Source organism: Rhinolophus sinicus, linkage group LG03, assembly GCF_036562045.2.
Source record: "Rhinolophus sinicus isolate RSC01 linkage group LG03, ASM3656204v1, whole genome shotgun sequence".
Lineage (NCBI taxonomy): Eukaryota > Metazoa > Chordata > Mammalia > Chiroptera > Rhinolophidae > Rhinolophus > Rhinolophus sinicus.
The window spans coordinates 179,175,853-179,201,030 of NC_133753.1; the positions used below are offsets into that span (position 1 = coordinate 179,175,853).

At 37.5% G+C, this 25,178-nt stretch overlaps 1 protein-coding gene across 2 annotated transcripts in view; it reads right to left on the reverse strand.

The window, feature by feature from the left end:
* The window catches only part of CDH6 (cadherin 6), a 128,291-nt gene that overhangs the window by 8,633 nt on the left and 94,480 nt on the right, over positions 1-25,178 (reverse strand). For both annotated transcript variants that reach the window (XM_019737329.2, XM_074329044.1), the window contains exons 3-11: positions 20,847-21,141; positions 17,697-17,816; positions 15,490-15,657; positions 13,056-13,243; positions 10,909-11,162; positions 5,958-6,094; positions 3,331-3,452; positions 2,191-2,308; positions 1,807-2,058 (exon numbers count right to left, since the gene is read on the reverse strand). In XM_019737329.2, coding sequence (XP_019592888.2) covers positions 1,807-2,058; positions 2,191-2,308; positions 3,331-3,452; positions 5,958-6,094; positions 10,909-11,162; positions 13,056-13,243; positions 15,490-15,657; positions 17,697-17,816; positions 20,847-21,141 — 1,654 coding nt within the window. The remainder of the gene's footprint in view (positions 1-1,806; positions 2,059-2,190; positions 2,309-3,330; positions 3,453-5,957; positions 6,095-10,908; positions 11,163-13,055; positions 13,244-15,489; positions 15,658-17,696; positions 17,817-20,846; positions 21,142-25,178) is intronic.

Genomic DNA, 25,178 nt, shown 5'->3' on the forward strand with positions numbered 1-25,178 from the left:
TGTCTCACTTTCAGTTTGGGCTCTTTTAGCCTGGAAGTTTCCCTTCCATAAGCTCACAAAATAAGTAGAGTACACTGTGGAAGCACCAAGGCTGGGGGGAGAAGACCTGAGTTCGTTCTAGTACCTGTTAGCCATGAATCTTGGCTACATGACTACACATCTTTGTGCCTCAGTTTTTTATATGTACGATGCAGATAAATACATACCAGATGATGCTGAGGATTTATTGAGATCAACATTTGTAAAGCACCTTGCCCAGTATCTCGCCAATGATGTGAGCCTAGTTAAAGGTTAAGTCCCATTTTTCTCCTTTTTTATTAGGTACAGAATTCTGAAGAGTGTCCACAGGATGTAAGAGGGACTGAGGCAAAGTAGGAGACATGAGGATATAGCAAACTCATTGAAGGAAGGAGATGAAAAGGGAGGCTGAAGGGAGCTGGTTAGAAGGAAGGAAAGGGGAAGGAGAAAATGGGTAGATGATGAGAGAAAGGAAGAATCACCTTTGAGATGAGAGTCAGCTCTCCTTCTATAGACCACAAAAGCGTCCATGGAATTCTACCCAACCCAGCCCTTCTAAAAGAAACCTTTTTTATGTTAAAATATGTTCATATCCTTCCTTCTCTTCCAAACATCCTTTACGATATTTACAGACTCCCCATTGGAGACACTGATTTGTCTGCATACTGTCAATGTTTATTTAGCCTCATATCTTAAAGTACTTTCCCCAAGGATTAGTTGACAAAGAGGATCACAGTTCTGTAGTTGAGTTTCAAGGCTTCTGTTATAATTAGTAAAGTTGATCTGGAATGTGAGGCTCTTGAGAGGGACCCCTAGGCCATCTGTTCTTGGAGAAACGTAGGTCTTCCTTTACTCTTCTCAAAGTCACTGTTCTGTTATTTTTTAAAAAGTACCCCATCCCCGTATAATCCAGATTAACTCAAATTTATTACTCCCCTCCCCCATGGTGTGGGCAAGATCTACAAATCTCACTTTTATTTTGGAAAGGACTGCATTAGCTAACATTCGATTTCTTAGTTCACAACAGTCAAGAGTCTGTTGAACATTTTGAGCTCAACTGTGTGCTTAATTGGTTGGGGGGTAAAAATTTTATTTGAATCATTGACAGGCCTTGATTTTTGCTTTTATTGCATTCATTTCTTTTAGGTTCCAGATTTATTTCCTTGGTCATTGAAATTCTTTATCACTGAGAATCTGAGAAATAATAGACATTACGTATGGCAACCATAGAGCAATGTTAAAAAGGTAGTTATTTAAATGGGTAGATCAAAATAACTTGGCTGAGTTAGAGAAAATTTCATTGCTTTGTATTTTCCTGTACGACAGAGAAAAAGTCACCACATTCCTCTTTCTACTTTGTCATTGATTTTTTTTTAAACTTTAACTTTGTAGAAAGGGCTTTCATATGCCCCGTGCCCGAAGACTGTCTCTTTAAAATTTAACAATATTTGTCAGGGTAAATATTAACCAACAAAATGAAATGAAAAAAGCATATTGATGTTGCCCTCCAATCCTCCTGAGATTCATTCCCAGTCTGATCAGGAAGAGATTCTTTTGGTGCAGCGATTCCCAGGGTAGGTAACGACATGGGCAAGTTTCACATCTCCAAAGCCCTATTCAAGCAAAAACTAGTTCACCCCCCGAACAACACAGATTCTCAGCATATCACTCTACTCACCTAGATCGAGCTGCATGCCTTAATGGGGGAGGCGGATACATCTAGAGTGTCACAGTACCAGTGTGTGCCCCTCAGCACGGGGAGATAGGATGCAGGGAGAAGCAGTTTACCTAGTAAGGTCACGATGCACAGAAGGATGGCGACCAGAGCCCCGGTGCTGAGTCCCGTGGGGTGGACGAGGGCCTCTGCGTGGCAGGACTGCATGTTCCCGTGGTGGTCACATGCGCAGACTCGGACAGTCACTGTCCCTGTGCTGCTTTGGACGGGGTAGTCGTTGTCTGAAATGACCACGGGGAGGAGATAGGTGCTCATCTCGTGTCTACTGTAGCCATTTTTCCGAGTGAAGATTCCTGCTGTGTTGTCTAGAACCAGAAAGCAAAGTGGTAAATGTATGTGGATACGGAATCATGCATTGGGTCAGTTGTGAGCGGAATAGATAGATATGGAAACAGACATAAATATATAGATAGAGAAAGGAACTCGGGCTCACTTACCTTTGTTGTCTTGAATGGTAAAGTTGGAGCCACTGGCTGCTTCCGGGGCCAAAGAGAATGAGAATTGGTGCCCGCTGTAAGGGTCATCCTTGTCAACCGCCCGGAGGGTCTGAATCAACTAAAACAGAAACCATAAAGCTGTCATAAGGTTTTACTAACTTAAAGTGTTTCTTACATCTTTGCAATCAATTGTTTGACTAAATGACTTCTAATTTTAATTTAAAAATCGTAGCCTCTAGAAATTTGACCACGAATGCACTCTATACGAAGAACTGATGGGTTGGAAATAGAGCAAGGGGTCATTGTTTGTTGTAAGGCTGTCCTGTGCACTGTAGGAAGTTTAGTAGAAAGCCTGGCCTCCTCCCTCTAGGTACCAGTAGCACCCTCTTCCCTGTGACAATAAAAAAAGTCCCGTGGGAGACAAAATCACCGGGGTTGAGAAACACTGCCCAAGAGTGATACAAAGCTGCAAAATATAACAGTGATCTGTGGCAACATTGCAACTTAAGAAAATGGAGGTGCTCTTTGGACAATCTGTTTAGAAATGCAATCTCGACATATATGTAGCCATCAACTTTCAAAGAAGCTAAAAAGAAAATTTGTACATAAACACATCATTTCAGCTTCCCACTTTAACATGCATTTTAGAAGTGCACTTCTATTTTGACAAACTGTAGCATAATTTTTATATCACTGGCAGAAAAGGCCTATTTCAGATGGGGACAAATGTGTAAAACGTTCATGAATTTGTATTACTTGTACAGATGGGTAATGTAAATAAGTGGAACTATGAATTATAGGCATTTGTAAAGTATGTTCCAGTTATTACTTTCCAGTACATATGGTGATTAAAACTATCTGCTTACCAACAAAGATTTTTCCAATAAAGCTGTGGCTAATCTTTTTTAATGAAAACTTAAGACTGATTTGGACTCAACATCAGACTTTGAGGCTGATGAACTTCCAGTTCTTAAAAACTGTTTGTTCCCTTATGCAAGTTAATCATTCATTCTGGTTCTTATTTTGTTAGCATTCACTTCACAGGTAATTCAAAGCCGGCCTTTTGCTCTGTTTATTATCTAAATTATTAGATAATCTAAGTTAATCTGACTAAATTAATTTACTTTCTATGAAACTCACCTGATCTGCTTTTGCTTTTTCACAGACAAAGGTTTCATAGAATTCAGCAAATTCTGGGGCATTGTCATTGACATCTAGGACTTTAATATATAGAGGTACTCGGCTGCTTTGCTTTGGATTATCTGCAACGAGCCCAAACAAAAGGAATAGGCATTTATATGTCGGTCACCCATCCCCTTTAGACAACAGCCATTCACTCCTTTCTCATTCATACAGAGTCCCCAAGGCTGCTGTGAGTACCAGAGGGCATTATGTACCAACCTAGTCACGAAAAAGGAGAATTAGATTGTTTGGTACTTCTGGTCCATCAGGTTCACCTGATGGAAATACCTAGCAGACAAAGCACCTTGAGTTGCTGTAGTTCAACTGTATAATAAATACCAGAATAACACAAAATAAAGAAAAGCTATCCTGCAAATGAACTTTAGAGCCAGATTTTAAAGGAAGCCAAGAAAGCAGGCAGACGGGGAAAAATGTGGACAAAAGGAAGAAGGGGAGGTGGGTGGGTAAGGGGATGAATGATTGTCATTGGTCGTAGTTTTTTAGTTTGAGTGCTGAATAAGACCTAGACATTGTGCTATAGTATCTTATTTAATCCTTACATACTTCTGAGATAGATACAATTATTGCCCACATTTTATAGGTGAGGTAACTGAAGCCCAGAGAAGTTAGGTTATTTGTCCATGTTCACAGAGATAGGAGAGGAGCCTAGATTCAAATTCGGGTCTGTCTGACTCCAATGCCCAGGCTGTTCATGTAGGTTAATGATAGAGCAGAATCAATGTTTGAGGACCTGAGATAAACAAAGTACTTTGGTTGTCTTCTACGATACTCTCCTGGCCTAAGAATTGGGAGTTGGAGTCTCTCACCTTAGCTTTTATCATTTACTTAACCCCTATGTCTATTCATTCTCTCACTTCATAAATATTTAGTGAACATCTAATAATCTAATGTTACAGTTACAATTTGGGGTACTAGAGCACATGGAGAACATAGTAAAGATCCTGCTTCCTGGAGAATTATTTTAGTGGGGGTAGCAAACTGTAAACACATAAATGTGTAATGTGTCAGATGGCAAATGTTATGGAGAAATTAAACAGGGAAAAGGAATTGGAGAGAGATGGAGGTGCTACTTTGAATGGGATGACCAGGGATGGCTTCTCTGATGAGATGACATTTGCACAGTCATGAATGAAGAAAAAGGGTTAAACCATTTGAATATTTCTGGCTCTCCAGATCGAGGAAATAGCAAGTGCAAAGGGCCTGGAGAGGGAGTGGACTAGTTTTAAACAAACTCTTGCTTTCTGTTACAACAAAAGATAGTTAAGAAGTTTAAACAGTAAAATTCTTAAGCACCTTCACACACAAAATTTTGCTCACACTATTCTTCCAAAGTTAGAGCTGCGGAAGATGAAGTTTTAAATGTCTTTGCTGCTAGCCATTTCAAATATATCACAGAAACGTTAAATCTTAAAAAAGGAAAAATTTCAGTACAAAGCTTAAAAATACATATGAAATGACTGCTTCAGTAAAAATAAGCTTTCCTGATGTTATAGAAAATAGTCCTTTTTGGTGGGAAATGATTTTGTAATTTTAAAGCTTTGAGTATGGTCTGTCATTGGTATCCACATTAATCTTTCCATATAAATTCTGAAGAACAAATTCCTAGGTAACAAATTTATAATGAGTTCTCATCACTATCAAAAAGTAATGCTGCATTTTGCCCATATTGGTTATTTGTTATTCTACTCAATATCCTTCAATCACTCCAATCTCATGAGGTATATTGACAAAGAACAGTACTGTATTATATCATTCGATATGGAATGTTTCACACTAGATACCCAAGTGAACTAAAAAATGTTTGTACTTTTATAATAAAAAACAAAAACTAAAAAAATGAGCTATAATTTGGAAGCCCATTTTCAAACATTTAAATGATATTTTAAAGATAATTTTCTTTCATATACTTAGGTCTACACATTGTGTATACATTGCACAATTTTAACTGTGTACAATCATTTTATTTGAAACATTCTTTTGGCACTATTTTTCTGTGCCTTAGATGTCATGGGGACTGCCATAAAATTCCTGCTAAACTGTTTATTGATTACTTGGTTTGTATTGTTCACTTTGGTGTACCATGGAAAAGTTAAAACTTATATCTCTTAATTCTATAACAATTTTGAAACAGAAATTCTATAGAAAGCTAGAGGGTGAGTATCCAAAAGATTTCTAAATAATGTCTACCTTTTAGAATATATTTGATCACCCCACCAACACACACACAATGTCTAACCAACCACAAGCCCATTTTTTCAGCTGCTTCTATAATGTTCTGACTTATAAGCGTTTTGGAATTAAATCTGACATACCAATTCAACCTCACTTGATAGATGCCCTCTGATCCTATCGTTGGGAACAATTTTTTTGTTGAATAATAAACTACTGCACGTTCACGTTTGCCTCTGCATTTGTGACTGAACCAACACATGTCTAGAAGAAACCTTATTGCCAATCATTACAGGGCTCTTTCCCTCAATAAGTATCGAGCATGTCATCAGTAGCCCTTGCGGGGACACCCCGTCCATCAGTAGGGGACGACAGGGGTATGAGGCTGGACTTACTGATCTCCGTGGCTATCACTGTGATGTTGTGCCACAGCAGTGTTTCTCGGTCAAGGAGTTTCGATGTAAAAATGGAACCATTTCCAGAATCAATGTTAAATATTCTGTCCATATCTGTGTGTCGATCCACCGAATACCTGAAAATGCAAAGTAGAATTTAAAAAGGTTTTCTTTGTATTTGCTATTCTCATATCCTAAAACTATTCTCAGAATATCTGTTACATGAATTTTTCTACCTATAGCACATGTGTGACTACCTATAACTTAACATTAAACAAAATATTCTGAGGAATTAATTCTTTACGACTGAGGTCTTAAGAGTAAACCTGCTAGATAAGTTGCGTGATTTTAAGTATCTCCACTAAAGTCTCTCTTTTTCCATATGTAATTCGGATTAAGTCTGTATAGTAATTGTTAGAATTTAACTCCGGGTTTTTAGAGTGTCAGAGTGTGTGTGTGTGTGTGTGTGTGTGTGTGTGTTTGTGTGCATGTGTAAGATTATTGGCTATTTGTCTATTATCCATTTTATTTTTAAAGTTGTCAGGTTCAAAGAAGTAAAACATGGCTAGTGTGGCTGAGGTTAGTAAGGAAGGACATGGATTGTAGAATGATGGGCGGCCATGATAAGGCGCTGGGATATATTCTAAGTGTGATGTGACTCTACCAGTGGATTTTAAGGAGGGGAGAGTCACAATCTCAGTCACTGGTTGAATTGAGTAGAATGGTTGGAAGTGCTGATGCAAACTGATAGACGAGTGAAGAACAGGATTTGGGGAAGATCATAAGTTCCAGTTTTGCTGTGTTGAGGCTGAGGTGCCTGAGAAGAGCCCAGGAAGAGATGATCTAGTGTGAAGGTCAAGGTAAAGGTCTGGACTGACAACCTAGATTTCTTATTCCACTGTCTAGGAAGGGAATGTCTAGTGAAGGGAGAAAAACACTAAGGACAGAATCACTTAAAGGATGAACAGGACAGCATAGATCCACAGGGACTGGAAGAGTGCCCAGAGCAGAGCAGGAACTTGATAAATATTTGAGTTTGGAGAAATCAAAGAAAACCAACGGTGGCGTCTTAGAAACCAAAGGACAGACTCTTCAACACTGAAATTGGTGGAAGACTAGTAGATTTTGAGAAATGTTATCTTGTTCATAAATTGATTATTCATAAATTTTTGGAATAGCTATCTAAGGGAAAAAGAAATGTACACTCTGTGTTATGGGGGAGGGGACATTAAAGAGAAAACTCAGAGGAAATTGTTATGTTAAGGCCATTAAGGAACAAAAATTGCCCCTTTCAGCTGGATTCTCAAAATGTATATCATGGTAGGAGATTTAAAAATGTTACCTCAGTAGAAACACAATTTAAGTAATAGTCATGACCTAATAGTCATGACTTAAGGATTAAGTAATGACCTAATAGTCATACACATGTGGAATTATTATGAATGCTCTAACAAAAATAAGCTTTTGTTACTAACTTACAATAGTTACCATATCCAAGATTCTATTTCAGTTAATTATTTCGTTTTAAAATATAGCTACTGAATTATAATAAATAATATATTTTATCTTAATAAAATCTATTTTTGTCATCCAGCAGGAGTCAAAATAAAATAGATATTCCATTAATGTAGGCTGTGTCACCCTGACTTTAAAGAGAATGAATGTAGATCACCATATATATATATACACATATATACCAACTTGGGTTAAAATTTTAGTTTCAATTTATATAAACCTATTGTTTTATTATCAAAAGGGTTGAAACAGATGAAATAGCTCTTGTTTTTTCCATTTTTGTCATGAATCAGCATTTATTAAGAATTTAGGCAACAGCATCGAAATTGCTTGATCACCTTTCTTTATTTTAAATTTGAGAATGATAAATATTTATAGCATTTCATTAATTACCAAAAAGGAAATCTCAATATTCATAGACTTTGAGAGATATTTCATAACCATCTACAAATATATTCTTTCCCTCGCGAAAAATGTCAAACTTAAGACACGTTGCTTGTTGCCTTTATCAGCTGCTACAATTATATACAGCTGTAAGCTTGTCTTGTTGTCTCTTTTCTTCCTGCTATAGTTTGAAGTTTTACAAGTAATCATATTTTCCCATCAAGCCTTGAAATAAAGGGAACAGGTGAGGATCTTTTAATTGAAAGCCGCTATTGATTTTAAAGAGAAAATAGCTATTTAGGAGATACCAAAATGCACGTTATTTCTTTAATTGGGAGATTTAAAAAAATAATAGAAAACCTAAAATGTCTACATTGTTTAGGAAAGATGCTTGCACACAAAGCTTTACTTCTTGTTTGTTTTTCTCTCCAAAGTATTTTCAATTTATATCTAGAATGTTTACCATGTAGTCACATTAATTGTAATCATCACTGATAAAGAACAAGGGAATCCGTCCCACCACTACTGTAGTGGATTATCCTGCTAGGTAGCTCTTTTTTTTTACCTCTAGAATTTTATTGTATTCTGTGATTTAGTAATTTGTCTTCTAATGCATCCCAAGTCAGGAAGATTTGTGGGTTAGGAAAGGAAATGTGTTTGCATGTAAATTTTTCACAATATATATTCATAGTGACAGTTTATGAGACTCTTTCGTAGAAATCAAAGGTCATTTGTGATAAAGTTACTGGAAGAAAATCATTTTATGTGATTGCAGAATTAAAGATTTGTGCCTGCATAATGATATATCAATGTTTGGGGGAAGAATTCTCTAGCATTAATCGTGCACCTAATATATTGTCTACAACCTAGTTGTTCAATATGTATGTTTGGAATAACCAAAAACTATGTATGAATATACTTTCCTAATATAAGAATCAATTTTATCTTATAAAGGGAATCGCTGGAATATGCATTTCTATACCAATATATTTATGTACACTTCTGTCCTTAAATATATATATATCAAATCCATATGTACCAAGGGAGATCTGACAGAAAAAAACTTACAAATTAGCTGACAGCTAACCCAGTCTGACAAGCTAACTACTTCTTTTTACGAACTTAAAATAATGTGGTGGGTAAAAATGGTATTTGTTATAAAAAGAAAAGTAGATATAAGTATTCAGCCTAAATTCCCAGAAGACATATCTCTTTCAATTAAAAGCATGTTGACCGATCAAAGAAGTAACCAGAGCTGCTATTTGTAAACTTTCAGCATTAACACTTTTAAATTGGTCTTGACACTGACTTGCTAAGATTTCTTTCTTTATGCAGTTAGAACAGACTCCAAGTGAAAGAACAGTTGTGAAAGTTCTTAAAATTATTTGTGTTATACAAGTGAAGGCCATCACTTATTTTCCTTAATAGGATTAAGTGTCCATGGAGGAACACTTAGATCCGTGGAGCTCACAGGTGGCTACTTTGCGTCGACCATAGTCCGATTCAAGGAGTCTACAAACATTCCAGTAGCATGATAAAACAACCGTCTATTATCCCAGTGATGTAAGCCAGGCATTTTGTGTTTCAGATGTGGTACTTGCCATAAGATAGTCTTTGAACAAAGGGCTCATGATGACATGTTAGAAAATGACTGCCTTAGCGTTTCAAACCTTTATCTGCAGCAATATTCTTAATGCATAGCCCGTGTGATCCTTTTAAAAGGTAGTTTGGGATTAGGTAACGCTTCTCCTCAAAGCTCTCCACTGGCCTCTTACCTCAACCAGAATAAAATGCAGTCTTCACCGGGGCCTACAAACCCACCACCTCAGAAACCACCCCGTAGCCCCCACCTTACTTGTCCTTTCCTGGCTGATTCTCTTCTATGTGCATAGACCTCCTTGCTGCTCCTCCTACATGCCAAGCAATCGCACCTTACCCTGGCATTTCCCTCTTCTTGGAATGTTTCCCCCCCACATATCAGCCTACTGTTCATCCCTTCATTTCATGAAAATATTTTCTCACATTATGTCTTCCCGAGACCAAGCCTGACTACACTATCCCAGATACCTGTCGTTCCCATACTCGGTCTCTTTTTACTGCTCCCAATTTATTTTTACCTGACAAATTATATATTTACTGTTTGCTTATTTCTGTCTGCCCCAATCAGAATGTAAGCTGCATGAGGTCAGGACTCGGAATTGTTCTCCATTGTTTCCCCAACCCCTTAGACATGCCTGGTGCCAGGCAGGTGCCCTGAGGAGAACGTACTTGTGAACTCTCTGACAAGAATTCCTCTAGCTTCTCAGCCACTTGCTTTCTTTATGGGGAATAATTTACACAGTGATATTCTGGTTTAGCACTTGTCTCATCCAGTCACCTCAGCTACTGGCTAAAGGCTGGAGGCTGGTTGACTCCAGCACTTTCATAAGATTCTAGAATCCTGAAACATCGGGTCTCAAAGAGCACTGAGGCTTTCTTGCAACATGATTTACAACTAAGGTATAAGGAAAGTACAGGGGAAATAGAGCTTGCTTACATAGTGTAAGTTGGATCCAGCTTTAGGATTCCACAGACATATATCATGAAGCAGTTCTCATTTTTATCCATGTGTGCAAAAGAAAAAAAAAATGCGTCCAAATAGAGCATAATTCTGCCACTAAGTGTTATACAGTGGATTTTTCCACACTTGAGAAACAGACTCTCACAATGCTTTCTCCATACCACTCTTTAACAAATTTAAGACCTTAAAAAAAAAAAAATCCCAGGCCATTCAAGGACATTATGTTATACCACTTCTATGTAAGCAGTAAACTCCTTATAGCTCATTTTATGTTTTTCCTCCCCAAATTTTATGTTTTTAAAGTTTATGCTGCTGCTAAAATCATGTTTGTGTTGAGTAAGGAGAGAAAAGGTGCTGTGGAGAGTAGTTTTTCAGGAAGACACAACTGTCAAATTGGAAAAAAAGGATTCATTTTTTCCAACTTGCAGGCAGATATTTGAATATAAATCGACTGAAACATATGAAAGGGACGTGTCGCAGAAGTGTGCTTACTTGACAGGATTCCTGGCAGCATCTGGGTCTTGGGCTGTGACCGAGCCTATCGTCGTGTTTATCTGAGCATCTTCTCTTATTTGTAGGATGTAGGCCAGTTTGCTGAAGACGGGGGGCTCATCTACATCTTCTACCAGAATTCTAACCGTCGCTGAATCTTTGAATGGACCCAGGTAGAGAAAGCGGGGTTCAACGTGAGGGTTGGTGGCTTCCACTTTGAGGGTGTACACTTTCTTCTTTTCAAAGTCCAACAGCTTGGGGAAGGGGATGAAATTGACATAGTTAAAGCAACCAAGACACAGAAAGCCAAGACATGTCCCATTTTCAGTTCGAATCACTGATAAGTGAATATGATCATATTGCTTAGAGACATCACTACATAGTGTGATACTAGGCGAAGGCATGGGAGTTCAGATGCCACACAGTCTTGGTGAAAGTGTGGGCTCAAACCATGCCTGCTGTTGCCTTGAAAATAGATGCAGGGGTGCAATGTATAATGGGCAGAAAAGGGAAACTGGAAGCAGGGACAAGTTGGCAAATATGTGGTAGATTTCTCCGGGTCAGATTCTGTCACATCTGGCTTTAACTAAACACAAAATGAGTGTTTAAAATTTGCCAATATCTGGTCCCCACCCTGAATCATTAAACTAAAGTGTGTGTGTGTGTGTGGTGGGGCGGTGGTGGGGCTGTGGTGGGAATCTATACCTTTAAACACCTTCCCTGGTAGTTCTGATGTACAGCCAGAATTGAGAAGCACAGGCTTGCATCATGAGTCCCTCTTCCTCATTCAGATAAAATTGATTAAAAATGTTTTTTTAGTTTTATTTTGCATGAGGTGATAAAATATTCCAAGTGCTATCCTGATAAGGACATTGGGCTAATGACTTGCCAAAGCAAATAATGATCATTGTTGTCAGAGGTTTTTAGGAAAAGTATCGCTGCTTCTGGAGACATAGTGAACCCAAATGCTTCTTGCTGACTTTTAGTTTTAGATGATAATATGACAAGGCTCACTAGAAACACAATTAATCAAGACGTTAGTGAATGTGATTTAGTCGGCTAGGCAAAATTTTAGTTTGAATCTGATAAGGTACCAGAAAAATTAAAAAGGTTAATGCACACTAATGGGCTTCCTAATTATATTATAGTATAAAACATTGGTCTGAGTATCAGTTAAACATGTTTTATTGTGTTTCCCGTTATTAAGACATGTAATCCGAAGTTAAGAGGAAAAATTTTTCTTGTTATTTACATTTCCCTGTGCTTATATTTACCAGCAAATATAACAGTGTGCTAAGGGAGAGAGAAAATATTACACTATGCATGATAAAAGTGAAGTCTGTAAAAATAGTAACAAAAATTAATATTATTTTTAGCTTTGAAACACAGTTTGTTTTTAATTTTTGCCACACTTTTGTTTACTGCTCTGTGGTGCTAGACAATTTTGGGGGGTTAAATAATGAATAAGTACATAGGGGAAAATAGGAATTCAGAATATAAAATATTTATTATTGTGTCCCAAAATAATGAATAAATACATAGGGGGAAATAGGAATTAAGAATACAAAAAAAAAAATTATTATTGTGTTCCAAATGTAGCTAAACAGTTTGCAGGAAATCTGTGGTTTTTATGTCTCCTCTCTTTCTAATTCAGATTATCGTTATCATTGCTTGTATTTACTCTTTCCCTTCACACCATGTATCAGAATTTGTAGTTAGATGTGTTGGGGTATTTGCTTCCGTGTCTCTTTTCTCCCTACAGTGGAAGTTCCATGAGAGCAGAGACCGTCGTTTTGAATGAACTATTGCACCTCCAGTGTCTAGAACAGTGTCTGGCACCATTTTTAAATTTATTGATCATTTATATTATTTATTTTACATATATCATGTGTTTATATTATTTATTTAGGAAGCTCTTAATAAAAATTTATTGAAATTATGGGATTACTGAATGCATGAGATTATTGAAGACCCCTGAAAGCCAACCAAAGAGATCTCAATGTCATCAGAGTTGGTGTTTTTAAAAAATAATTACTAAGAGGAGACTCTAGAGGAATGTTCATGTGAGATGTAATTGTCCCCAGTTACTTGGGGACTAGAGAAACGTAAATGTGTTCATTTATGTGGTATTTAACAAATGGCATTACCTTTTTGACAGTTATAATCCCTTCCTGGGTTTCCTGGTCAGTGAGGACATCGAACATGTCCAGCCCCTCTCCCTCTGTAATGCTGTACTCAATTGCAGCGTTTTCTCCCACGTCGGCATCACTGGCTTTGATTCTGCCAATTGGTGTACCCGGTGGAGAAGATTCTGGGGTGTTAAACTGGTATGTACCTATTAATCACCAGAAAGATAGACGTCAAATGAGGACTAAGTATACTCTATGAAAATAGAAACAAAACCGATTTTCTAGCAGTTCTTTCAGACATTACCATGGATGCAGGCAGATTTGTGCTTTCCGTAAAATAATTAATGGTGCCCTGGCTCTTTATGTCTTTAGTTTCATGATTGTTAAGAATATTTTTTCTAGTTCATACCTGTCCCTTTGCAAATGGAGAACACTTTTCAAGTTTGTGGTGTGATTGTGAGAAAGACTGAACTCTTACAGGAGGGTGCAGAAGGTTTCAAAGCCTTCTGTTAATGTAATCTAGCAGAAAGAATAGAAAAGAATTTAACCTGAATTGTGACTTTAAGCCAATTACTAGGTATTTTTTTAAAAGAGTTCTTTCTGTCATTGCTAATAATAACTGAAGGTGAAAATACATTATAGCAATTTGGCGAATGTATCCTAGTCGGCATTCTTTTACTTATACATGGAGCTGGTCTAGTTGCAGTTAGGGATATAGATAATTACATTCAAACATAAAGCTCTGATTATTTTTCCTTTTGACTAATTTTTTTCTTTTAAGTTTTATTATATTATTTTATTCTATGCATAGAGTTCTCCAATTCTTGAATTTATATTACTAATTTAAAAACCTGCATTCGTAGACATACACCTTTTTTATGTCCTCATGTTGCAAAATTAGTTTAAGGACGCTACGTGAGTTTCAATTTATTAGGTTGGTGCAAAAGTAATTGCGGTTTAAAAGATTAAAAATAATTGCAAAAGCCACAATAACTTTTGTACCAGCCTAATAGATCTGCCAAGCTAGCATATGTTATATTAAGGGCCCAAAAAATAAATTAGTAAAACAAAATTTATTTTTATCCATCCAGTACATTTTGTCAGTATTCATGACAATTGTTTTGGGAAAAAATTTAGGCTATGACACCACTAGAATATAGTACAATAATATTAATCCAGTAACTTTTGGGCTCATCCTTGGTAAAATAACGGGCTAAGTTTTTTTCTGGTGTATTCAACTTCCATTTGGGGTGCCTCCTACCCCTTTCTATATTCTGCCCTCCCTTTGCCTCCCTACATTACTCACTAATGATCACAGGCTATTCAAGGAGAGAGCAGAGTGAGGTAAGGTCCCCGTGGCATCAGCCTGGGGGCCAATCCTTTTGTTATCCTTCCTTAGGACATTTCCACATGGAAAAAGAGGTTTTTAGGTCAAAGTGTTGGTAATCCTGATATTTTCACTTCAGGCCTCTGTGAGGGATATTTTAGAGTTCCTAAAACCTTTCGCCTACGCATTAAATCAGAAATTAGCTAGTATTCTGTTTTTTCATTTAGCCAACTATGCCGTTACTTTAAAAAAGTAATGAAAATAAAACTTTCCTATTGATCCATGTGCATCTCCGTTATAAAAAAAGCAACTATTAGCTGACCAGCTTTAAAAAAAATGCCATGATTGAATAAGTGGGTTTTTTATTTTATATTTGGGCAGCTATTTTCTCCTGGGAGAAAGGATTCGGGTAATTTTCTTAGGAGATCATGGTCAGAAAGAAATTTTGTTCCTGGAAGAAAATTACATTAAAACCAGTCCCCACTTGAGGTGCTCTATTTGAAAGGGTCTAGTGCACTGCTTGATACAAAGTGGGCATTTACCGATGTTGTTTACCCTCCTTCTTCCTTCCTCTGTCATCATGAGAGTTAATGATTTTAGAGATGACTTTCGGGATCTCAATTAACCACAATGTAGAAAACTATTTATGAGTACAAATGGATTAAGTACATAGTTATTTCCACAGATATATTTTTAGAAACAGTAAAATGATAAATCCTCCCCTTACAAAACTCCGTAAGGATTTAAAAGAGATTACATGGCTGATTCAATTCAGAATATATAAAGTCAGATTTCTCTTAACAAATAGCAGCATGCTTGTATTCCTGTGTTCTGCACAAGCAAATTTATGTCTGCGGTTGTCTTTTTAATAAGGAAAAATAAACAATGATGTTGCTTTTACAATCACAGCCGTATCAGAAATCGCTCAGCTAATTACCGATACAGGAACATAAACGTTCATTTGTACTGAGCGTAAGCGTTGTCAATGCATTTTTAATGACAAGTGCCGGTTCTTACTAAGTTCACTAATTTTGACAATAACAATACTGGACAATCAATATCATTCTTGAAGCTAGAGTTTTACAAAAGTGCATTGAAGGAAGTCATTCAACCAAATGCTCCTACTCTGGGGAAACCGGGGAGGGTTGTCGTTGACATCCGTCAGCGTGATGTTCACAGTGGTGGTCCCAGATAATCCCCCCATCTGGCCGCCCATGTCCTTGGCTTGAATCACCACTTGGTACTGCTCCCTGTTTTCTCGATCCATGTTGAGCAAAGCTGTCTTGATGATACCTGTGGGTATAAAATTCACCAGTGGAAAGCGATGTGATAAAATACTGTATGGAATCATTTATTCATGCAAACAAACACAGATTGTCACCCACAATATGGACGATAATATGCGGATGTCATGGGTGACCTAAAAAGGATGATAGGTAGCCTTTCTTCTGAAGGAAATTAAACCACATAGGGGAGTTAGATACATTAAAAAAAGCAAAAAACAAACAAAACAAAAACAAAAAGAAACTTATAATGCAGGGAGAATGAGAAAAAGTGTCTGTCAGTCAAATTCTGTAAGAGTAGAGGCCGTAAGTGTTAAATATTAAGTGTTATAAGATGACACAGCAAAGTATTACTTGGCATGTGGCACAGTCATATACTATTGAAGCTGCTTGGAAAAAGGCAATTTAGGTGTCTTATGAGGGAATTGTTAAGAAACCATATATGTACATGAACTGACTCTTAAGTTTCAATTTACTGAATTGGCTAATTGCTCAGCAAATATACACCATAATGAATGTTCTGAGAATTTTCTAAACCACAAAACTACGGTCTTAAAAAAACACAGCATCAGTTCTCTCATAATTATCGTCTTGTAGGATCCTAGAGAATTTAAATTTTCCTAAAGTTGAACTAAAACGTTAGTTCAAATGGTCCCAGTAGTGACTGACATTGGTAAGTTAGGTTAAGTTTACCTTTATTGTTAGGTAGTTATAAAATAATTATTTGGAAGAACTTCTGAAAGTTTGCCTAATCTCTTTGTAGGATTCATGCGTAAATTAACAACTTTCTTTCAAAACTCACTGGAGGAGTCTTTATAACCCTCTCTGGTAGCGCATTCTGGTGCTTAACAACTAATGAAGCTGAAAATATCTTTTTTATTTTTTTATTTTTCACAAGAATTCCTCAAAGAACAGGTCAATTTAATTCCTATGATCCTGGCTTTAGTGCAAGTGCAGCTGCTTTCTGTTCTTGATATAATAGTACTTCTCTATCTAAATAGAGGAGATTACCTCAGCCTTTAGTCCTTTAAGTTGAATAATTCTAATTTTTTCATCTTCATTGTTTTTAAACTGGATATTTCCTTTGTCCTTGGGCTTCTTTCCAAGTTTATTGCACCTGCTAACACATCAATTTCCAATCGGAGGTAGTAACCTAGGAAGGTTTTTATTTCTACTAACAAAATGGATGCTTGAAAAATATATAAAAGGAACTCAACTCTTATAACAAAAATAAGTGTGGAATTTGTTAGACAGTACAAACAATCTTTACTAAAAAAGTCATCATCAGATAGTATGCTATTTTGTAGAGAAAGTGCAGAAAAATGAGAGGTAAAAAACAGATTCCATTAAGGCAATTCACTTAATTAGGGCTGTATCAGTTAGGATAGGGTACACAGTAAGGTGAACACAAACAATGCAAAATCTCAGTGGCTTAATACAACTACAATTTAGTTTTAGCTCATGCTCTGAGTAGGCCAGCAGGAAACTATGCTCATGCTAACACTTAGATTTCCAGGCTGGAGATGCATGTCAGCATTTGTATCCATCCATGACCGCTGTGGCAAGAGGCATGGAACATGGTGGATTGTACACCAGGTCTAAACGTTCCACTTGGAAGTGGCTCACATCACAGCCACATTTTATTGGCCCAAATAAATCCTATGGCTACATCTAACTTCAGAGCAGAGTAGAGAGATGCCGTCCTACCAAATAACTAGAAAAAAGAATTGGAATATTTGTAAACAGCCAAAATGGCTATCAGAAGGGATTGGTCTTTTAGCTTCATACCAAATTGGAAGAAGAAAATAAATCAATGTACAATTTTCCTGAATGTGCCATCTATAAACATGGTAGATGAAAGATCCATTGTCAGATTTCTTGATTAAAATGATCCAGATGCTATGTTTATAAGTATATCACTGGTATTTGGCAGATAAATTTAAGAAAATTCAATCACCCTGATGTTTTTATTAAAAAATATGCCAGCTCAGCTGAACATCTCAATTAAAATTATAGACTATGAAAAGAAGATCCAAAAGGAATTCTAACCTGTTTCTGATTCAACTGAAAAATAGGGCTGCCCCTGTAGGATGCTATAGACAACTTTAGCACTGTTCCCATATGTCGGATCGTCAGCGTCAGTTGCAGTGACTTGGACAACAAATGTGCCTGCAATGACAGAACATGAAGTGAAAATAAATTAAGGTCCCATTACTGATGCTTGGTGCATGCACACAAAGAGAAAGCGTGATCTCACTTTTGTACAAAACTGTCATGGCAAAGGAGTGGGGAACTTCCATAGTATGCTAGGTTAAAAAGCTCCTGATTCCTCAATCTGGAGGAATGTGATCACCATTTATAAAACCTGTAAGGAGTAAGTTAAAGGGAAGTATGGTGGAACTGATTTCAGTTTATCTCCAAAGGTGGGGTTGGATTGGATTCTTGCTATGGTACTGCTTTCAAGTTATCCAGGCTTAAGTCAACCCAAATCTTGCATGACTTTGTCCACAGGGATTAGTTTAGGGATTGTTCAATCAGGGGCCCACTCATGATTTTACTGGAAATGCTGTGTCAAAGGTGTTCTTTCCCCTGGTCTATAATGTGCTAAAGGGAAGACTGCAGATGCCGTAGCTATTGAATGACCTTGGAGATGGCAGCTGAATAGGACAGAAAGCTGAATAGGACAAAGCTGAATAGGACAGAAAATTACAGAACAATAGCCAGAACCCAAATCAAACCATGTCTAAAGCCCATTTCACTTTTGGACTTAAGTAATGTGACTGATAAGTACTTGTGTTGTTTATAACTAGTTTGGATTGGGTTTTCTGTGACTTGCACATAAAAGCATCCTAAATGATAAATCTATTTGATAATTCTAAAAGGTTGAAAAGCCTGGAACTTTAAATGAGGTGGTTTTTGATTAAATAAAAGATTAATTGAAATAGCAGAGGATACACATGTGGAACTTATAATGCCAAAAAATGATTGTAATTAAATTTACAAAGAAATCTATGATGTTTTAGATCAGCACTCTCATTTTAGGGACCACAGTCACCAAATAATCTTCTAAGTACCCCTGACCGCCATAAAATTCCGTGCAAATTTTTATGTATGTGCCTGCATGTATATTTCACTGACGAGAAGTTCCATAGATTTTTATCTGATGCTCAAAGGGGTCTGTGACTTCCAAAAAGGGTAAGACCCTCTAAGATCATTTTATGGCTGACTTTTGGTGTTCAGATTAGATAAACAGTAAGCATATTACTAGAGTTCTCCTGTCCATGAACAGAGCATGGAAGTTACATTTTTGGAATATTCGAATTTTTGCATTGCTTTTGTAATATCTAACCAGTTCCATTTATTGAGCAAATATATTGTACTGTGTTAAGGTTGGATGCTGGGATGTGGCACGTTGGTGCATGAGATCGAACACGTACCCTTTTACTTTAGCGAGGAGTTAGGAAGAAGGAGGCCATCGTATAATTTTAGCGTGAGAGCTAATGGTAGGACTCAACCAACACATTCTTGTTGGACATCAGTACACAATTCAGTAGCTTTTAGAAGATGATTGTCTGGATGTTTTGAGCACCTGTTAGTTCCAGCTGTTGTACTGGGGGCTCTGCCCTTGTTTTCTCCTTTTGTCCTCATGAGAACCCTTACAAGTTGACGTTTATTATTGATTTTTTATAGATACGGAACTGGAGGGTCAGAGAAGTCAAGTCTTTGACCCAAGGCCACACCTCTGCTTATTGGTAGAGATAACTTTGAACTCAGGTCTGTTTGACACCAAAGTTCATTTACATCAGTCTGCTGTTGTTGCTTTATATAGTTTCTTTAAGATGCCTTTATCTATCAGAGTAATGAAATGTGAAATTATGATCATGATGAATATCAGCCTAACTATGCCTATGTGCAAATCAGAGAAAAAGCCTTCCTTTTTTCCAAAATATATTTCTGTCAGTTACCCCCAAATATTTGTAATACGTATTTAATCCTATAATGGCTTCAAAAGTGAATGGCACCCACTCCAGTTGTATAGTGACAACTTGTACATGCTCGTATGGTTGCCTGGGGGGGTGCTGATGAATATCCTTTATTAATTCTATCTGCGTTTTACCACCTAGTAGATAAATATTATTCTTAACGAATCTTCCTCTTAAAAGAATTCTAATCCTCCTCTTTGCTTGGTCTGTGATTTTTTTTTTTAACAAAACAAAGTGGCTTCAAGTAATGAGATGAGCAATTTTTTTTTTTTTGCAAGAAAAATTTAGATGTTTTACAATTATGTCCATGGATTAGATATTTTCAAAGTCTTGGAACTGTGAACTGAAACAGCTCTGATATGTGACTCCCAGAATTATGGGAACATTTTTATTATGTTAGCCCTTTTGAATTTGACACTGAGTGAAAATGAAAATAACCCTTACACAAGTGGTTTAAAATTTGTCATTGTCTCCCATGAAGTGGATTGATGTGGCTAAGAGTGATGTCAGCAAAAATTTTTCTTAGTTTAAATTCTTTTTACCTTTTCCCTATCTAAGCAAATTAAGTACAGACACACATTAACTTTAAAATGGGTTGTCAAATTGTACACAAAGTGTTAATTCTCCATATTAATGTCATGAAAGTCTTTTAATTTCCACCAATTAGCAAAGGATATATTCCCCTAGACATCCTCTGTATATTGTTTATGGATTAAAAATAAGTTTTCTTTGAGTCTCTTCTCCAAATCTACAGTTACTTAAAGCAACCGTCATTATTCTTTCATCTGGACTGTGAATGCAGGCTTTTCTTTTCCAGTGGGGAGATCCTTAGCTGGACCTCATTACAGTCTGGGCTAAGAGAAACAGAGAAGGCTTCTGCTTTTTCAGCCCAAGAAATAGAGTAGGAATTTAGACTGGGAGAGGAAGTAGATGGGATGGTCTCTTGTTCTTTCTCCCAGTCTCACTCAGCCACTTTTCATACCCTCATCTTTAGAAGAAATGCTGTTTTCTTGAAAATAATAAGATGAGACTAGAATAATATTGGGAAACATGGGGACACTTACAAAAGGGACATAAGTACATTGTTTGAAATATGATACTTTCAGAATTTGGCATCTAACTTTATTCAACTCAGTAAATTTCACTCATAGGATTCTTTATTCAATTAATGTACTAGAGGAGAAATATTATATGGTTGAGATCACATCTCACTCACCGACATCGGACATTTCAGGAACGGTGGCTGTGTAAACTTCCTTGGTGAATATTGGTTCATTGTCATTGATGTCGTGGATCTTGATAATGAATTCAGACTCCGGCTCCACAGGTCTCCCTGTCCTTCTATTTATAGCTTGAGCTCGAAGAATGTAAACGGGTTTTTCTTCCCTGTCCAGCTTTTTGGTGGCCTGTATATCCCCTGTGTTTTCATTGATAATGAAGAGATCTCCTGCTCCATCTCCTGAAAGGATATATTTAAGTGATCCATCTCCTCTATCCTGGTCTGAATGTAACTAGTGTAGGGAAAAAAAATTAAAGAAAGCAAAAGTCAAGCATGTGATTTAAACTGTGTCTTCCCGATGCATGCATGCTATGTTACCTTTCATTCAATCCCTTCTAATAGATGCAAGTTTTCTTCTTTTACTGTTGCTTAGATCCTAAATAAATAAATACCATTCATAATGAACATATTTCCTTATAATCTAGAAATGTCCAGAACTGGGGCAGAGATTGGAGAAAGTTTAGTAACCCTTACTTTGAAGAATGGAAAACTAAAAGCCAGAGCAAACACAAGATGCTCAAGGACATATCAGCCTGGCTGGAATGAAACTTTTCACTATTTTCACTCCAGCTTTCAGATTCTACTAATCTACCATCGTCTTCGCTTATAGGTGCACAGACACACTAGAGAAGCAATATATTCCTGAGAAAAGGATTCGAGATTTTGAATCAGAGAGCCCTGGGTACATTCTGCTTCTACACTTTACGATCTTGGTAAACTGGTAAGCTGGTCAGTCTCTTTGAGTCTCATATGTTGGAGATTATAATCAAGTATAGATGTGAAATTTATTTATTGGTTGATGAAATTCAACTTGAAGAGAAACATCTCAAGTGCTGTCGTGGACAGTGCCTTGAAAACCCCCTGACTAGATAATTTACAAAGTTCCTTGGAATAAGAACATTTAACATTTAGATTTTAGCTTACTACGGGAAAGGATCATCTAAAAAGGAGAGCCAGCCTACAATTGAATAGGCTGCCTTATGACGCAGTGGGTTTTTGCTCCTGAAGGCAGTCAGGCAGAGGCTCTGATATGATTGGCAGTCAGTGAAGTGGGTCCAGGCAGAGTGTTGCATGAAATGCATGTGAAGATAACACTGAAGAGGAAGAGGGTGATCCTGACTTGGAAAGGAGCCCCCATGGCGTATCCCAAAGATAACTTCCATAGTGTTGACTTCCTGCTCTTTCCTCTGTTCCCTCTTCCCCACTTCAGCAAAAGTGTAGGCAGTATCTCAGAGGTCGTCCAGTGTAACCCAATTCTCAATTTTTCAAAAAGTGCTTTTTGTTGAGAACTATTTTTAATCCTAAATTGTATCAGCTGCATACAGACAGATTCGTTCCAGCGGGATGGCTGTTAATCCCACTACCTTATTTCTGTCTGAACAGAGTATGGGCCAGGGTACAACAGTTATGGCAACAATAGTAGCAGGAACTAACGCTGCGCCCTCTTGATTAATACTGCGTGGAATGCTTGGAGTAGTATCTAGAAACACATTTGAAAATAGGATTTCAGGACAAAAAGGAACTTTAAAATAATGTAACCCAGCCTTTCTAAAAGTATATCTCCTGGAATGTCATTTATACGAAATGCTAAGAAAAAGCGGTTCCGTAGTCCAATAAATTTGGGAAATACTTCACATTCTTCCTCTTTCTCGGAAGTGCCAATTAATGTGAAAGACCGTGAGTGCCTATAGTTCAGAATTGTACTTGACTTGATTTAATTTAGTTTCCCGAACTGTCTTGTATAAAGAATCCTTTTTGGGTGTGATTCATATTGATATTCCCCATAACAGTTTTCCAAGAAACACACTTTGGGAAACATGAGTTCACTGAATCCATCATTGCAGAGTCAAGGAAACCGAAGGTCCAGTTTATGTTTCCCAAATTACACAGCTCACGTGAAAGAGTCAGATGATTAGAATTTGAGTGGGAGAAGAGGCCTTCTAGATTATTCAGTGCAACCTCCTTGTTTTTAGAGCTAGGGAAACTGTGTCCAATGCCACACAGCTAATGCTGGTTAATGGCAGAGTTTGAGGAAGAGAATATTATTCCTACAATTAGTAGCCTTGAAAGCAATTTGACAGAAATCATAGAAGATAAATGCAAATGGGGAGGAAATTGCTTAGAAGGAAGACAAATGCCGTAAGAAATGTAAAACGAGAGTACTCCATGCTTTGTGTAATGTGATGTGCTAAGGAGACGCTGAAACCATGATTACACAGAAAGAGCCACTGGGGAAAGTTTAACTCTCCACCGTCAAATTCTAATGACTGAAGAGAGCTCTTAAAAAGCTATTTCATTAACTCATGAGTAACGAAAGCAACATTGTGCCCATTGGGTCCTGGCTGTAGGGCAGCCACCGTTAGCAGCTTAGCACAGTGTGGGAGCACCACACCCTGAGTCCTAAGTGTAGGCCTTGCTCATTCTTTTTCACTCACCAACTATAGTATCGTAGCAGCCAGTTAACCTCCCTGGGCCAGGATCCTTATCAGTAGAAGGAGAATGACAAGAGCTACTGGACAAGGCCGTCAAGATCTAGTTAGGGGTTATATACAGATACTACATTAATCACTACGTAAACATGTGATAAAAGCATGATATGTGTTTTATAAATTACAAAGTGCCTTCCAAAGTTAAGATCTTGTTACTGTTATTAGCTCTGAATTCATAATAAGATATTTTTGTTCTTCTTTTGACTTTGAGAACTTTGTTGAGAGGACTTTGAAAACCCAATTTTGCAAACACATGGCCTCTCTAAGGTAAAATCTGTTATCAAAAGCTGGTATTCTACCAGGTGGCAATTGCTGTTTTTCCATGTGATTTATTATATTCTGCATTCCAATAGATTATAGATTCCCCTTGGCCTGTTCTTTTCATCACTCTCAATATGTAATTGTTGCACACTTAGTAGGTGAATACCACATCTGGTCACAAGATTTATTCAGGTAGAAGTAATCAGAAACTTATTTTTAGCTGTCAGGAGAGAACATTTTGATGAGTTATAGAACAAACACCCGAGATGATATGAAAGGGCAGTGGGGATACCAACTAAGAGGCCGAATGGGGATTGCTCTGCCTATCTCAATTCTGATTTATCAATATTTGAAAACGAGTGGGAAAATGCATCTCTTCACTCAGGCGTTGTGTGAAATAAAACACTTTAACCTCAGCCCCCTCCAAATGCAAGGTCTGTGTCTGACAAGTACAGAGCAGAAACCTGAAGAAGCTTTTGTGTATTCTTTCCCCATTTTCCTCCCCTTCCTTTGAAGTCCCTGGGGCCAGTTCTTTTCTCTCTTTTGGGGGAAAGGAGGAAACGTGACTTCAGGGTTAGTGAAAGTGGTGGTGACAAGCAGACACGAGGGGTTTATTGAGCACTTAGATTTTAATTGGATATTTCCTTTTGTGATGTTATTCATCATGGCCTCTGTAAAAGGCAGAAGTTAAACAACAACAAATAAAAGGTTGTAGGTGGCCGCAGGCATGTTTTTCCTAATTTCAGTTTAATGTGGCTGTTCCATTAAGTTTAATCATCTGGTTCACTTTCAACGATTCACCATCAAGTAAAAATTATCCACTTCCCTCAGAAAGTCACATCTCATCTGGCACTGGCAGGACTTTTTACTACTGTACCTGTGGCATTTTGGCTCAGAAAGAGCTCTTGGTCTTTGTTTGTTTGTTTTTCTGTTGATTTATTATCTTTTTAAGGGCAACACATTGACAAATGGATACAGGAATTTGAATTGTAGGTATGTCCCCATGGACAGTGTCATCAAAGCAGTGCCAACATTTTCTTTTTTTTCAATTGGGGATTATTGGGGGACAGTGTGTTTCTCCAGGGCCCATCAGCTCCAAATCATCCTTCAATCTAGTTGTGGAGGGCGCAGCTCAGCTCCAAGTCCAGTTGCCATTTTCAATTTTTAGTTGCAGGGGGCACAGCCCACTATCCCATGTGGGAATTGAACTGGCTACCTTGTTGTTGAGAGCTCACTCTCTAACCAGCTGAGCCACCCGGCCGCTCCTCCGGAAGCTCAGCGGCAGCTTATTTGTCTTCAATCTAGTTGTGGAGGCCGCAGCTCACTGGCCCATGTAGGACTCGAACTGGCAACCCTGTTATTCAGAGCTCACACTCTAAACAACTGAGCCATCTGGCTGCCCCCAACATCTTTTTACTTGCTACTTGTGCCAACTTTCAACTTGATTTTGACTCCAACTCAAAGGTATAACACTAATTGTACAGATTTTTAGTGGTTTATGTAGCTAGCTAATGCTGTT